The sequence below is a fragment of the Alexandromys fortis genome, unplaced genomic scaffold, assembly GCF_014885135.2.
Source record: "Alexandromys fortis isolate MF-2015 unplaced genomic scaffold, M_Fortis_MF-2015_v1.1 scaffold_165, whole genome shotgun sequence".
NCBI lineage: Eukaryota > Metazoa > Chordata > Mammalia > Rodentia > Cricetidae > Alexandromys > Alexandromys fortis.
Window position 1 is genome coordinate 1,096,319 of NW_026068038.1, and position 12,675 is coordinate 1,108,993.

The 12,675-nt window shown below is 48.0% G+C and overlaps 2 protein-coding genes and 1 pseudogene across 3 annotated transcripts in view; 1 reads left to right on the forward strand and 2 right to left on the reverse strand.

Moving 5' to 3' along the window:
- Emc8 (ER membrane protein complex subunit 8) overlaps window positions 1–5,894 on the reverse strand; it is a 12,741-nt gene extending 6,847 nt beyond the window's left edge. Inside the window, exon 1 of the mRNA XM_050165198.1 lies at window positions 5,545–5,894. Within this exon, the coding sequence (XP_050021155.1) occupies window positions 5,545–5,766 (222 nt within the window). The 5' untranslated portion in view covers window positions 5,767–5,894. The remainder of the gene's footprint in view (window positions 1–5,544) is intronic.
- Window positions 5,895–5,988: 94 nt separating this feature from the next.
- On the forward strand, window positions 5,989–12,112 carry Cox4i1 (cytochrome c oxidase subunit 4I1). Of its 2 annotated transcripts, none has more exons than XM_050165200.1 (5): window positions 5,989–6,109; window positions 7,062–7,135; window positions 10,502–10,669; window positions 11,081–11,212; window positions 11,883–12,112. In XM_050165200.1, the coding sequence occupies exons 2-5, from the start codon at window positions 7,063–7,065 to the stop codon at window positions 12,017–12,019; spliced, it is 510 nt and encodes a 169-aa protein (XP_050021157.1). In that variant the 5' UTR covers window positions 5,989–6,109; window position 7,062; the 3' UTR covers window positions 12,020–12,112. The 2 variants fall into 2 exon arrangements, with proteins under 2 accessions (XP_050021157.1, XP_050021158.1); XM_050165201.1 differs by having other exon boundaries at window positions 6,001–6,139.
- LOC126515514 (cysteine-rich protein 1-like) lies at window positions 7,146–10,495 on the reverse strand (annotated as a pseudogene).
- Window positions 12,113–12,675: the final 563 nt, after the last annotated feature.

Sequence of the window (12,675 nt, forward strand, 5' to 3'; positions counted from 1 at the left end):
TTTTTGGTTTTTCGAGACAGGGTTTCTCTGTGGTTTTGGAGCCTGTCCTGGAACTAGCTCTTGTAGACCAGGCTGGTCTTGAACTCACAGAGATCAGCCTGCCTCTGCCTCCCAAGTGCTGGGATTAAAGGCGTGCGCCACCACTGCCCGGCTAAGGTCTATTTTTATTATGATGATGATGATTATTATTATTTTGGTTTTTTGAGACAGGGTTTCTCTGTGTAACAGTCCTGACTGTCCTGGAGTTTACTTTGTAAACCAGGCTGGCCTCGAACTGAGATCCACCTGCCTCTACCTCCTAAGTGCTGGGATTAAAGGTGTGTACCACCACCACCACCCAGTTGCTCAGGCTTATTATTAATTAGCTCTTACAACTTAAATTAACCCACAATTCTTGTCTGTTTAGCTATGTGGCTTGGTATCTTTTCTCAGTAAGGCATCTTTCTTCTTCTTTGTCTGACTGATGATTGATTCTCTGCCTTTCCTTTTCCCAGAATTCTCTTAGTGTGATTGCCCCACCTATACTTCCTTCCTGGCTACTGGCCAATCAGTGTTTTACTTATGACAAAATTGTTACAGTGTATAAGATATCCCATGGCAAGGCTGGTTCTTTCTATGAGCTTTGGACACCCCTTTTCTAGCCTTCTTAGGCCTACAGTCACATCCTCCTGACTGCTTGCCTTCACACATTACCCACTGACTTAACAATCCCTATTCTTACTCTGGTCTGACACAGAGAAGCAGGGACAATCTCTCCACCCACAACTCTGTTGTACTTATTACTGGGGTGCAATGCAAATTTACTCCCCAATAGCACAGCATCAGCCTTCAGCGAGCAGTCAAATCTGGCTCTTTGGCCAAAAGGTCCAGGACTCACATCTGCCTCAAACATACATGGTACCACCTTGAACCTGGGCACAGACAGCACTTGACACGGGACTGATACCCGTGACAAATATTAACACATGCTTCAATCTGTCCTATATCTGCTGACGACACAGGCCTATGTGAAAATCCCAGGAACCTAACCAAATCTGTGGGAGAAATAATGCTGTGACCTAGAACTTCTAGACCCTGTGGGGCAGTTTAAAGCAAACCAGGCCATAAAAGCCCCACCTTGGCTTTAGGAAATGCAACAATTTTTTTACACTGTGCACATGTCTCCACCAACACAGACCTGCATATGGCCTATCCACTAACAGAGGAACAGACCCTACACCACCAGAGCTCAGAGGCAGGGAAACACGTTTTAACAGGGAAAGAAGGGCCAAAGAGAGGACCAAGTGGTTAGAGCACCGGCTACTCTCGCAGAGGACTTGGGTTTAATTCTCCACACTTATCGCTGTGTCTCACAACTGTATGTAACTCCTAGGGGATTTCTGATATCCTGGCTTCCATAAGTACCACATGCACGCAGAGAGTGCACAAACATACATGAAGGGAAGCACCCATACACACAAAATAAAAATTTATTTTTTAAAGACTTACTACTTTTTATTATGTGTAGGTATGTGTGCAGGAATGCAGGCACCTGTTGAGGCCAGAGGCGTCAGCCTTCCTAGAACTGGAGTCATGAACTATTGTGAGCCACCTGACATAGGTGCTGGGAACCGAACTGGGCCCACTGAAGAGCAGCAAGTGCTCTCAACTATGGAGTCATCTCTCTAGCCTACCTCAGGTGACTCCATAACAACAGGAGAATGGGCAAGGCTAAGCGTCTCCCTCCTGATCCCACATGACCAAACCGAGGGTCATCCAGTAAAACTCCCTGTTTGTAGCAAGAAGCAGGCCTTGGCTGAGTTTTCCTGAGTTTCCTTCTCAGGTCAGCTGTGACTTTTCCTTGAAAGAGAAGCTTGGGAGGCTATGCTGAGGAAGAACACCCAGGGCAGATGGGACAACACTCAGGTCAGCTGTGACTTTTCCTTGAAAGAGAAGCTTGGGAGGCTATGCTGAGGAAGAACACCCAGGGCAGATGGGACAACAGCTGTGGAACATGGAACGGAGACGGCAGGAAGAACACTGGCCTGAAATCACACCATGGTAAGCAAAAAAGTCATCTGAGCAGAATGCACAGAGAATTGCCCAGAGCAGCAGAAATCAAGGCACGAGAAAAAGACAATGGGCTTAGAGAAACAGGGTTATGCTAATTTTCCTACCAACACTTTTATGGTTTTTTTTTTTTTTTTTTTTTGCTATTAGAGGTAATTCCTTCACTACCTACGTCAAAGGGCTGAGGATAAATATAGGCATAAGTACTTAAACAAATGAAAAGCACCCAGAAATGCAAGGACTTTTTTAAAAATGGAAAATAATAATAGAAATCCTTTTAAAGGACTCTCACATTGCCCTTTGCCAGACTGCATGTTAGGAATTGGCTAGCTGAGCTTTCCCATGTTCAACAATCATTCCAGTGTGTGCTCCCCAGCAGAGGGAGCCACCAGGATGGGGGGGGGGGTCTCATAGACACAGCTCCATAAGTCCTGCAGCTGTTAAAACTTCCTCAGCCATATTTTAACAGTAGCAGGCGTCAAACCCAGAGACTTCTCACAGCCTTTGGTGTGCAAAGTTGCATGGTTGAAAAGTAAACACCACAAATTTAATAAATTCAATTAATGGCTGCAATGGGGGCTAGTGAGACAGTCCCAGCATGGGTGGGGGAGAATACTCAGAGCAGGGGCGTCTGCAGGAGAAATAGTAGTGGGGACAGTTGGGGTGGGTGTTTGGGAGGGAAAAGAAGTGGGTATGGGGGCCACATCCTGGGGACAGACAGAACACCAGTCTGGGGAGGTCCTGTCAGACTGCAGGTCTTCAAGTGGAACCGTAGCCTGCTGCAGAGGATGAGGGTCGTCTGAGACTAGAGGCTGGCAGGAGATGAAAGGATGGATTCAACAAAGAGCCCGAGGGAGGACAGTCCACAGGCCTCAGAGGCTCCACATTGTCTCAGGGATACAGCAGAGAGTAGCACTAAGAGAGAATAGGCAGAGCATTTGGTGCAGAGTCTAAGACAGTCAAATGAACTCCTGACGCTAAAAGTTGAAAAGTGGATTTGGGCTTGAAGTGGAGATTGAGAAAGGCAGAACCTCCTGGTGCCTGTAAAGGCCCCAGGGTAGGTCACAAAGCCTGGGGTGGCGGGCTCGCTTAAATGTCCTGACTATCCTAACCCCCAGGCTTGGATGAACTTATTTTTTTTATATTTATTTATTTATTTATTTATTTATTTATTTATTTATTTATTTATTTATTATGTATACAACATTCTGTCTGTATGTATGCCAGAAGAGGGCACCAGACCCATTACAGATGGTTGTGAGCCACCATGTGGTTGCTGGGAATTGAACTCAGGACCTTTGGAAGAGCAGGCAATGCTCTTAACCTCTGAGCCATCTCTCCAGCCTGGATGAACTGATTTAAGGTGGGAAAAAAATCTTATTTTACATTTCTTTCTTTCTTTTTTGGAGACATGGTCTCACTATGTAGCTGTGGCTGTTCTAAAACTCATTCTGTAGACCAGGCTGGCCTCAAACTCACAGAGATCCGCCTGCCTCTGCCTTCCAAGTGCTGGGATTAAAGGCATGTGCTATGGCTCAGCAATCTGCCTGCCTCTTGTGTGGGTATGGGCATGTGAGTACAGTGCCCACAGAAGTCATAAGAGGGGGTCAGATCTGGGGATGGAGTTAGAGATAGTTTTAGGTACCTGACCTGAGTGTTAGGAACTACCTCTTCCTTTCAAGAGCAGCAAGTGCTTCAGCCACCTACCCAACCCCGATATTAGCTGCTGTTTCTTCTGTATAGAGCTTGTCAGCCCACTGCAGATCTAAGTCGACCCAGTCCTGGGTTCAAGCCTGAGAAACCTGCCCTACTACTGAAGGCAGGGCCCTGCCAGGTTCACATTAAGTCACCCATAACTTCTTTGCTGACAGAACAAGACTGACCTGGAAAATGCACAGGAATCCTCAGCCATGCTTCAGGTACCAAAAGTACACTTCTTCAGAAACTAAAATTCACGAGTTTATAAATATCACCCACATATCTGCCCAGCCCCCAAGATCCAAAATTTAAAAACAAAATACATGCAATAATTTTTTAAGACACTCAAAAAATTTGTTGGGCAGTGGTGACACACACCTTTAATCCCAGCACTTGGGAGACAAGAGGCAGGCTGATCTCTGTGAGTTTGGGGCCAGCCTGGTCTACAAAAGCTAGTTCCAGGACAGGTTCCAAAGCTAAAGAGAAAACTTGTTTCAAAAAACCAAAAGCAAACCAAAACAACAACAACAAAATACTAAAAAAAAAAATATGTTTGGTAAATTTAAGACAATCACCTAAAGACACTTATAGTTGGTCAGACATTTCCCTTGGTGTTGTAATGTAAATTAAGAAAAGGATGAGCGAGGCACAGTGGTGACCATCTTTAATCCGAGCACTTGAGACTGAGGCAGGCTGACCTCTGTATTTTGGAGGCCAGCTTGGTCTACATAGTGTTCCAGACCAGCCAGGGCTACAAAAGTGAAACCCTTTCCAAAAAACCAAAATGAACAGATGGCAAGGCATGCTTGTTCATGTCCCAGTTCTCAGGAACTGAGCAGGAAGAGTATTGAGAGTTCAAGGTTAGTCTGGGCTACATGTTTAGAAAATTTTGGGGGGCATGTCACCCCTGCCCGCTCTTGTTTCATCTCAGAGCTCATTCTGAGATGTAAACGGAGCTGTGGTGAGTGCTACTGCTCGGGTGAGCTGCGAGAATGGAATCTCACAGTCTTTAGTAAGGCAGAGGGAATGGGGGAGAAGGGCAAACTCAGCCTCCAGGGTCATGGCGGCCAGGCTCAGGCAGGCTAAAGTCTCTTAAGGAGGGGTTACTGTTTACTTCAACTTTTGTTTATTTACCTTTTTGAGGCAGAGTTGTTATGGGTCTGGGGTCATTCATGAATACATTTTAATAAGATGGAGCTTTTGATTGAGATACTGGCACGAGGACTGACTTGCACTGGCATCAGGTCTGCATCTGAGAGCGTGCCCGAGACGCAGCACCTAGCCATTATCAGCCCAGGGCTTATAAAGGCAAAAATCACAAAGCTATAATTTTGGGTCTATTTTTTGAGCAGAGAAAAACAAGTTTGATTACAAAAGCAGGAATAGTTTTATGACCTACTAGCTTGCTAGAAGAGCAAATTCTTCATGATCAGTCGATTTAAAAAAAATAGTCTTCACCGTCTGGGGTGGGATACAGGGTACAGCCATGCTAGGGGTTTACATGTTTGAGGCTTTTTTTTTTTTTCCTTCTTGGTTACTCAAGCTTAGTTTAAACTTTAAATGCAGTGTTAACTATCACAGGTATCTCCACGTAGACCAGGTTGACCTCGAACTCACGGAGCTCCACCTACCTTCACGTCCCGAGCGCAGGTTTGAAGAATGCACACCACTCGGTTTCTTGGTAATTTTACAAAACCGTGAGAGCACGTTACCCTGCTTACCCAAGAGGAGACGCTTCTCGAAAGAGGGGCACCTGACTTCGCCCAGCCCAGAATCCCGCGTTGACCTCGAGCTTACCAGGGTGAGTGCCACCTCCAGCATGGGCGCCAGGGCCAGCGTGCCGTGGAAAAGCGGGATGCAGTCCACGAAGAGAGTGTGGCTGCCTGAGCCCGGCGGATGCTCCTTGCGCGGCCTCTGCCTCTCGGCCACCAGAAGCCCGTTGACCGCGCAGTGCGGGTACTTGGCGCCGTGTAGCACCATCTTGCAGTAGGCCTGTGTAGTCAGCTTCACGCCCGGCATGCTGAGTCGGGGTGCTCACGTCGCCAATGAGGCCCCCAAGGTACAAAACACGACCCCGCTGCACCTAAAGGCAAACTCACACCTCCACTAGCAACCTCCCGCCTCGACCCGCCCGCCGGAAAGCGTATTTGCCAGCGCCTGCCGGAAAGCCGCGTAGCCCGCGCGGCTTTTCGCGACAGTTGCGGCGCCACGCCCCCGGCCCGACGAGTATGGGCGGGGCTTCCTCGATCCCGCGGTGCTCCGCGGCCCCATCTTGCTCTTCCGGTGCTGGCCCTGCTCTTCCGGTCGCGAGCTGCCGGGGTGTAGAGGGCGGTCGAGGCGGTCGCTAGGGCAGCGGTGGCAGGTGACAGCGGGTGTCGGCCTTTGACAGCGGGTGAGGGCGGCGTGGCCGGGGGCCGACGAGTTGGAGCGTCGGGGCGGCAGCGGTGATGCTGAGGCGCCCGCGGGACGGGGACTTGAGCGGCTCAGTGACCTTGGCGCGCCCGCTTCCCGGGCGGGACTGTTGTCCTGGGTCCCCGCTGGCTTGTTCGGCTAGGGCCTGGCCCGCTTCTTGCGCTCCAGCTCCACCAGGCCCAAGGCGCGGTCAGCCGAGCCCTGACGTCACGCTACGGTTTCTGCCGCCCCGGGCGTCCGTTCCCGGGGAGCGTGTCTCCGAGAGGCTGTGCAGAAGTGAGGCCTGCAGCTCCAGTCGCTGGGGCGGGCGACAGGGTCATCGAGATCGCCTGTGGGCCGCAGGGACGGGAAGCGGGCCAGGGCCTGGAAGGTCTCCTCCCTCCTCCGCTTGCCCTTCCGTAGTCTCCGCGCGAGTCGTTTTTAAGTAAAATCCAGTCGCGGGCGGTGTTTCCAACGCCAGCGCGAGGCTGCACCGTGTGCTCTGTCGAGTTCTCGCTATTTTAGTCATTTTGTCTAATTGTTTCTTAAGAAGTCGAGTTTTTGATTCATTGGCCAAAGCCGTATATTACAGCCCTTGGTTTGATCCGGGGTGCTCTGTAAATGCAGACTAAGAAAACCCAACTCATCCTGCGCCACTTCGTGCATCCGCATCAGTTATAAAAGCGGATCCTGGGCGCGTGCTGCTGGCCTGTAATGCGAGCTCTTGTGAGCTAGAGGAGGATAGGGTGCAAGCCACACAGGCCAGCAGCCTGTGCCTTAAAAGTCTGATGAAATCATAGCAACAAAAAATCATTTAACGTTGGAAGAATGAGTTGCATGTAGCTCATAAGTGTTCTATGGCAAGAAGCACACTAAAAGGTGTTTTCTTTCATTGTTAGAAGTGTACGTTTTTTGTCTTTCAGAATGTTGGCTGCAAGGGCACTTAGCCTAATTGGCAAGAGAGCCATTTCCACCTCAGTGTGTGTTCGAGCACATGGTAAGTGAAGTGAGACTTTTCTGTCTGTCTATCTGTTTTGTTTTGTTTTGTTATTCAAGACAGGATTTCTCTGTTAGCCCTGGCTGTGCTGGAACTCACTCTGTAGACCAGGCTGGCCTCAAACTCAGAGATTTGCTTGCCTCTGCCTCTGCCTCCCAAGTGCTGGGATTCAAGGCGTGTACCACCATGCCTAGCTAAGAACTTTTACTTCCAAATAGACTAACTTAATGTCATTTTGCTCCTATGTCTAAGACACTGTGGTAGGGTTTTAATTTTTGTTGTTGTTTATTATCATTATTTTATTGTTTTAATTGAGCTATATATTTTTCTCTGTTCCCCTCCCTTTCTCTCCTCTCCCCTTTTACCCTCTCCCAAGGTCCCCGTGCTCCCAATTGAGATCTTGTCTTTTTCTACTTCCCTTGTACATTAGATCCATGTATGTCTGTCTTAGGGTCCGCATTATTGTCTAGGTTCTCTGGGATTGTAAATTGTGGCTGTTTTTTCTTTGCTTTATGTCTAAAAGTGTGGTGGGGTTTTAAATAAAGATGCCCTTCTTTCCTTTTTCCCTCCTTCCCTGTCGTGTAGCTCTGACTGGCCTTGACCTCCCGGGGTTCTTTGCTCTGCCTTCTGAATGCTGGGGTTAAAGATGCATTACCATACATGTAAAGTTCTGTCCCTTCTAGAGAGCGTCTCCATATCTGACTTGAATTCTTTTCCCACTCTAAACTTCTTAAGTCCCCTTCTGTTGGCGTCACAGAAGCAATGGAAGCAAAGGTGGGCTTGGGTCTGAGCTGTGTTTGGATTTCACTGTAGTCATGGACTAGCTCCTGAAGTCTAAGCATCTACCTTCTCACCTGAAATGTACAGACACACAAGGTTTTAGTTCTGAGCCTGGCTTAGCAGCATTTTTGCTTTGCGTTTACGAAGCATACTCTTTGTAGTGGTGTTAAATACTGAGAAGATAATGTGAGAGGTGGACCTTCCCCAAGGAGCTTGCAGTTGTGGAGTGGGCTGGTGAGATGAAGGCAGTGGTAGACAGTGAGAGTCCCAGAGGTGCACTGTTTAGTCTGGCACCGTGGACGCAGGCTGAGCATTAGTGAAAGGTGTTTAGAAAAGGAAAACTTTTCCTTTATTAACCCTCATAGGAGTCCTCCATGGTTAGCATATGCTTACAGTACTAGTGTGTGGTGGAACTCCACTGGGGCACTGCTGTCAGTTGAGGTCTTCATAGTGTGACTGCGAGAACAAGAAGGGAGCTGAGACCTAACATCTCACAAGCTGTGCAAAACTCATTTTGGTTGAGAACAGAAGTGACCTTATTGAATTCAAAATCTTTGCTTCTGTTTCCCTTTTAATATTTTTTTTTTAATTTCCTCTGAAAGATTCAGCTTTTAGGGTGTGAAGGGCTTTTGGGAACCCCTGATGTCCAAGGGTAAGACCTGGCATGTGCCTAGGCAGGGAGGAGGGTTTCCACAATCTGGGTCTGCTTGGAAGTAAGACTGTCAGCTCCACCTCACCCAAAGCCTTTAGGCCCAAACATGGCTGCATAGCAAGGTTGATTGTAGTAGGGCTTGTCTTTCATGCTCAGCATAGACCCCAGAGGTCAGCGTCTTACCATATTTCTCACGCTTCAGGTGTGGGTGATGCCAGTCTTTACCTAGTGAGGTCATTCAGCAAATACACCTCTTTGTCACGCTTGGAACACTTGGGCATGGTGGCACCTGGTCTTGCACAAGTGGCTGCATCTAGGAGGAAGTAGACAGTGGGATCGGGACCCTCTGTCCCTTTTAAGACAGTGGTTGGCTTGTGAGCCTTTGGTTTTCTCTGATCCAAGGATAAGCACAAAACTCTGAAGTGCACCTAGAAAATATGTTAACCACTCTTGGTCTAGAATACACCATTTTATGGCTAGTGTATTCTGAGACCATGAAAGTTTATGGCAGCCTAATAGCTGAGCTGTAATTCACACAATATATTGATTCGCTTAAATTGCACGCTTCTCATTGTTTTTAGTATAGTCGCTGGTATGTGCTATTATCACCACGGTTAGTTCTAGGACATTCTCATTCTAATTTACATCTACTTTGATGTAAAGTACAAGTGTTTTATGCCTGGAGAAATAGGGCTTGGGTGGGGTGTGTTGAACTTGGTGGAAGTGTTCAGTAGCTGCCTTTCTTTTTCTGAGCATCTCCCCTGTGCTTTGAGATGGTGTTTCCCTATGTAGTTGAGGCAGGTCTCGAACTTGCAATTCTTCTGTCTCAGCCTGTCAAGAGCTTGTATTATAGGCATGTGCCATCATGCCCAGCTTTATGGGATGCTAAGAGTTAAAATGGGAAAGTAATTCTGGTTGTTTTGGTTCAGATTTTTTTGGGATGAGGTTAAACAGAACAGACCCTTACTGGTCTTTTGTGCACCAAATAAACACCTGGAAGGATCATAGCTTTGCTTAAGGCTTAGTGATGTTTACCAGCATGATCTGGGAGGTTTAGACATGGGGCTGAGCTTATGGGGAGCAACGTATTTCAGCAAGGCTATGTCCCTAAGACAGGTCGGACAGAGAGCTTTTAGCAGCAGGAAACAATGGGGGGACAATCCAACTTGTTTCCTGTAGCCTGAGCTTTGTCCTGATGTGTCCTGTGGGATGCACAGGTGCATGCTCACGTGATGCAGTGGAGTAGCAAGAAAGAGCCTCCACTCCGCTCTGGCTCTTTGCACTGCTCAGTTTGGGCTGACTTGACTTGGTGAGTATTAAGTGAGCATAGATTGGAAGGAAAGCAGAACTGAACCTACCTGGCTCTGCTTATTGAGCACATCGTTCTTCCCTTGGAGTTTCCAGGGCGACCTCCTCTGGCAAGTTCAGGATCCTGCCACATGTGCATTCTTAGTGTGTGACTCTGTGTATTAGGTCTTGCTTGTTTCTCACTTACAGAATGTAAGCGCATGGTTAGGTAGGAATGCTTGGTTGTTTGCTGACAGTCCCATATATATAGAGCCAGCCTCCTTAGTGAATAGTAGGTACTTGGTAAGTCATTAATCAACAAATGAGTAGGTGACTCCATGATTGACACCTTTTGTATCAGACCCACAGTTTCTGAGTGGTCTCTGGAGTCTCAGTGGGCTATTACTGTACCCTGCAGCAACCGCCTTTCCCTTTTTGAGTTTCGTGTTCTGTACATGAGTCCCTGCAGTTGGGACCTCATTTTTAGTCCAATTGCCTTTCCAGTAAATAACCCTCTCCCACCTCTGGTGACTATAAACCTGAGGGTTTGGTTAGGTTAAGTGCTTCCATTTAACCATTGACCTGCAATCACCCTTCTGCCTGGACTCTACCCACATGGGTTTTCAGATTCATCCAATGTGTTTTAGGGAGTGTTGTGAAGAGTGAAGACTATGCTCTCCCTAGTTATGTTGATCGGCGTGACTACCCCTTGCCCGATGTGGCACATGTCAAGCAGCTGTCTGCCAGCCAGAAGGCCCTGAAGGAGAAGGAGAAGGCAGACTGGAGCAGCCTGTCCAGGGATGAGAAAGTTCAATGTGAGTATCAGGGTTTGCCCGAAAACTCAGTAGCAACAAGTATAGGTGCATGTGTGTGACTGCTTGTGCTAGGCCAGATATCCCTGCTGAGTTTCTGGGTATCCCTATTGATGCTGCTGGCTTAGCCCTGGTGAGGAGCAGGCCATGGAGATTACGGCTTCTTGTACACAGGCTTTGCCAAAAGATCAGCTAAATACTCTCCATGTGGTGTGAAAGCATGGAAGAGCCAAGCTGACCTCATATCCAGAGTTCTTTGCATGCTGTCAGTTCTGCAGTTTCTCCTATATGTGCTGGTGTGTGAGGGCAGATTTGTGCACATTTGTGTGTCCTGGCCTAGCCTGTGCTGACCTGGGATCCAGACAGGAGCTGAGTCCTCTGCAAGTTCTTTACCCTGCTTATGTTTCTGTTCAGTGTACCGAATCCAGTTTAATGAGAGCTTCGCTGAGATGAACAGGAGCACCAACGAGTGGAAAACAGTCGTGGGCCTGGCTATGTTCTTTATTGGCTTCACTGCGCTTGTTCTGATTTGGGAGAAGCACTATGGTAAGTGGAGAGGGAGGAGTGGCCCAGGACAGCTTTAGCTCTTGGTACTTTGAGGCCTTCACATGACCTCCAGGCCCAGGTTGGATAGAGAAACTATAGTCATGGGAACAGTTATAAGCTAGAACTTGCCTTTCGTATGACCAACCATTCTTGCGGCAGGGCAGGGTAGGTTTGCTTGTACAGCATGCCATGTTCAGTAGCACTGGACCGGCTTAAGTCTCAGAGGACTTCGTAGTGTTAGGAGCTAGGAGGAGCCCATTTGCTACATGGCTGGCTATACCTGAGTATCTGGAGTGTTAAGGCCATACTGTTTGGACATTATTTCTTGCCTGTTCTCTAACATGCATTCTCTCTAGGTCAGGTCAGGTTGCATTCTGAGCAGGCCCACCCCTAGTAAGTGTGGCTGCAGATTAGTAACAGGTGGCACCCACTGGCTGTATGCTGAGCCAGCCTGCAGAGTCTGCCACTGGCAGCTAGAAGGAAGAAGCCCAACTAAATGCATAATGACTTCCGTGCTGACCTTTCACAAGCAGAGAATGGTTCTGAGATAGGAATTCTCAGTGCCCTGGATTAAAGCCTGTGTGTGAGTGGGTTAAGTGGCAGGTGGCTTGGCTTGGGCTGTGTCCTCCCAGCAGGGCATCCTTCCTCACATAGTCATTTTGCATCGCAGTGTACGGCCCTATTCCTCATACATTTGATCGTGACTGGGTAGCCATGCAGACCAAGCGGATGCTGGACATGAAGGCCAACCCCATTCAGGGCTTCTCTGCCAAGTGGGACTACGACAAGAACGAGTGGAAGAAGTGAGACCTTGCTGCTTGCCAGCCCCCTCCCCTCACTCGGCATGCTGGAAGCCGCTGTGTCCAAAGGTCCATGCTAATAAATGACCAGTTTACGTGACGCCTGTGTGATTTATTCTTTGATAATTACTAAATGAATTGAGATGCTAGGCTTCTCATAGTGGAAGTAAAGAGGGTTTTAAGTGTTTTGCATTACTGTGTATGAAGTGTATGTTGCCAGGATGCACTGCAGAGGACAGAACAATTTTGGAGTTGGTGTTCTCTCTCCGTTTTGATATAGTTCTGGGGATCAGGTTCAGGTCACCAGGCTTGCATGGCTTGTGCTTCTACCCACTGTGATGGGTAAATGTTCTGAGTGGGGGTCTTGAGGGAAAATATATAAAAATTCAAATTGCTGGGTGGTGGTGGCTCACACCTTTAATCCCAGCACTTGGGAGGCAGAGGCAGGTGGATCTCTGTGAAGCTATCCTGATCTACAGGGCTAGTTCTAGGACAGCCAAGGCTACACAAACCCTGTCTTGAAAACAAAACAACAAAAATGAAACTTGTGTGACTCCTGTTATGTGGGAGATTTGAGCTGTGACATTCATGGTTGAATCCTGGTGTAGCACACAGAAGTTGCCAAGAACTACTCCTGGGGCTTTTCCATCTCTTAAAATTATC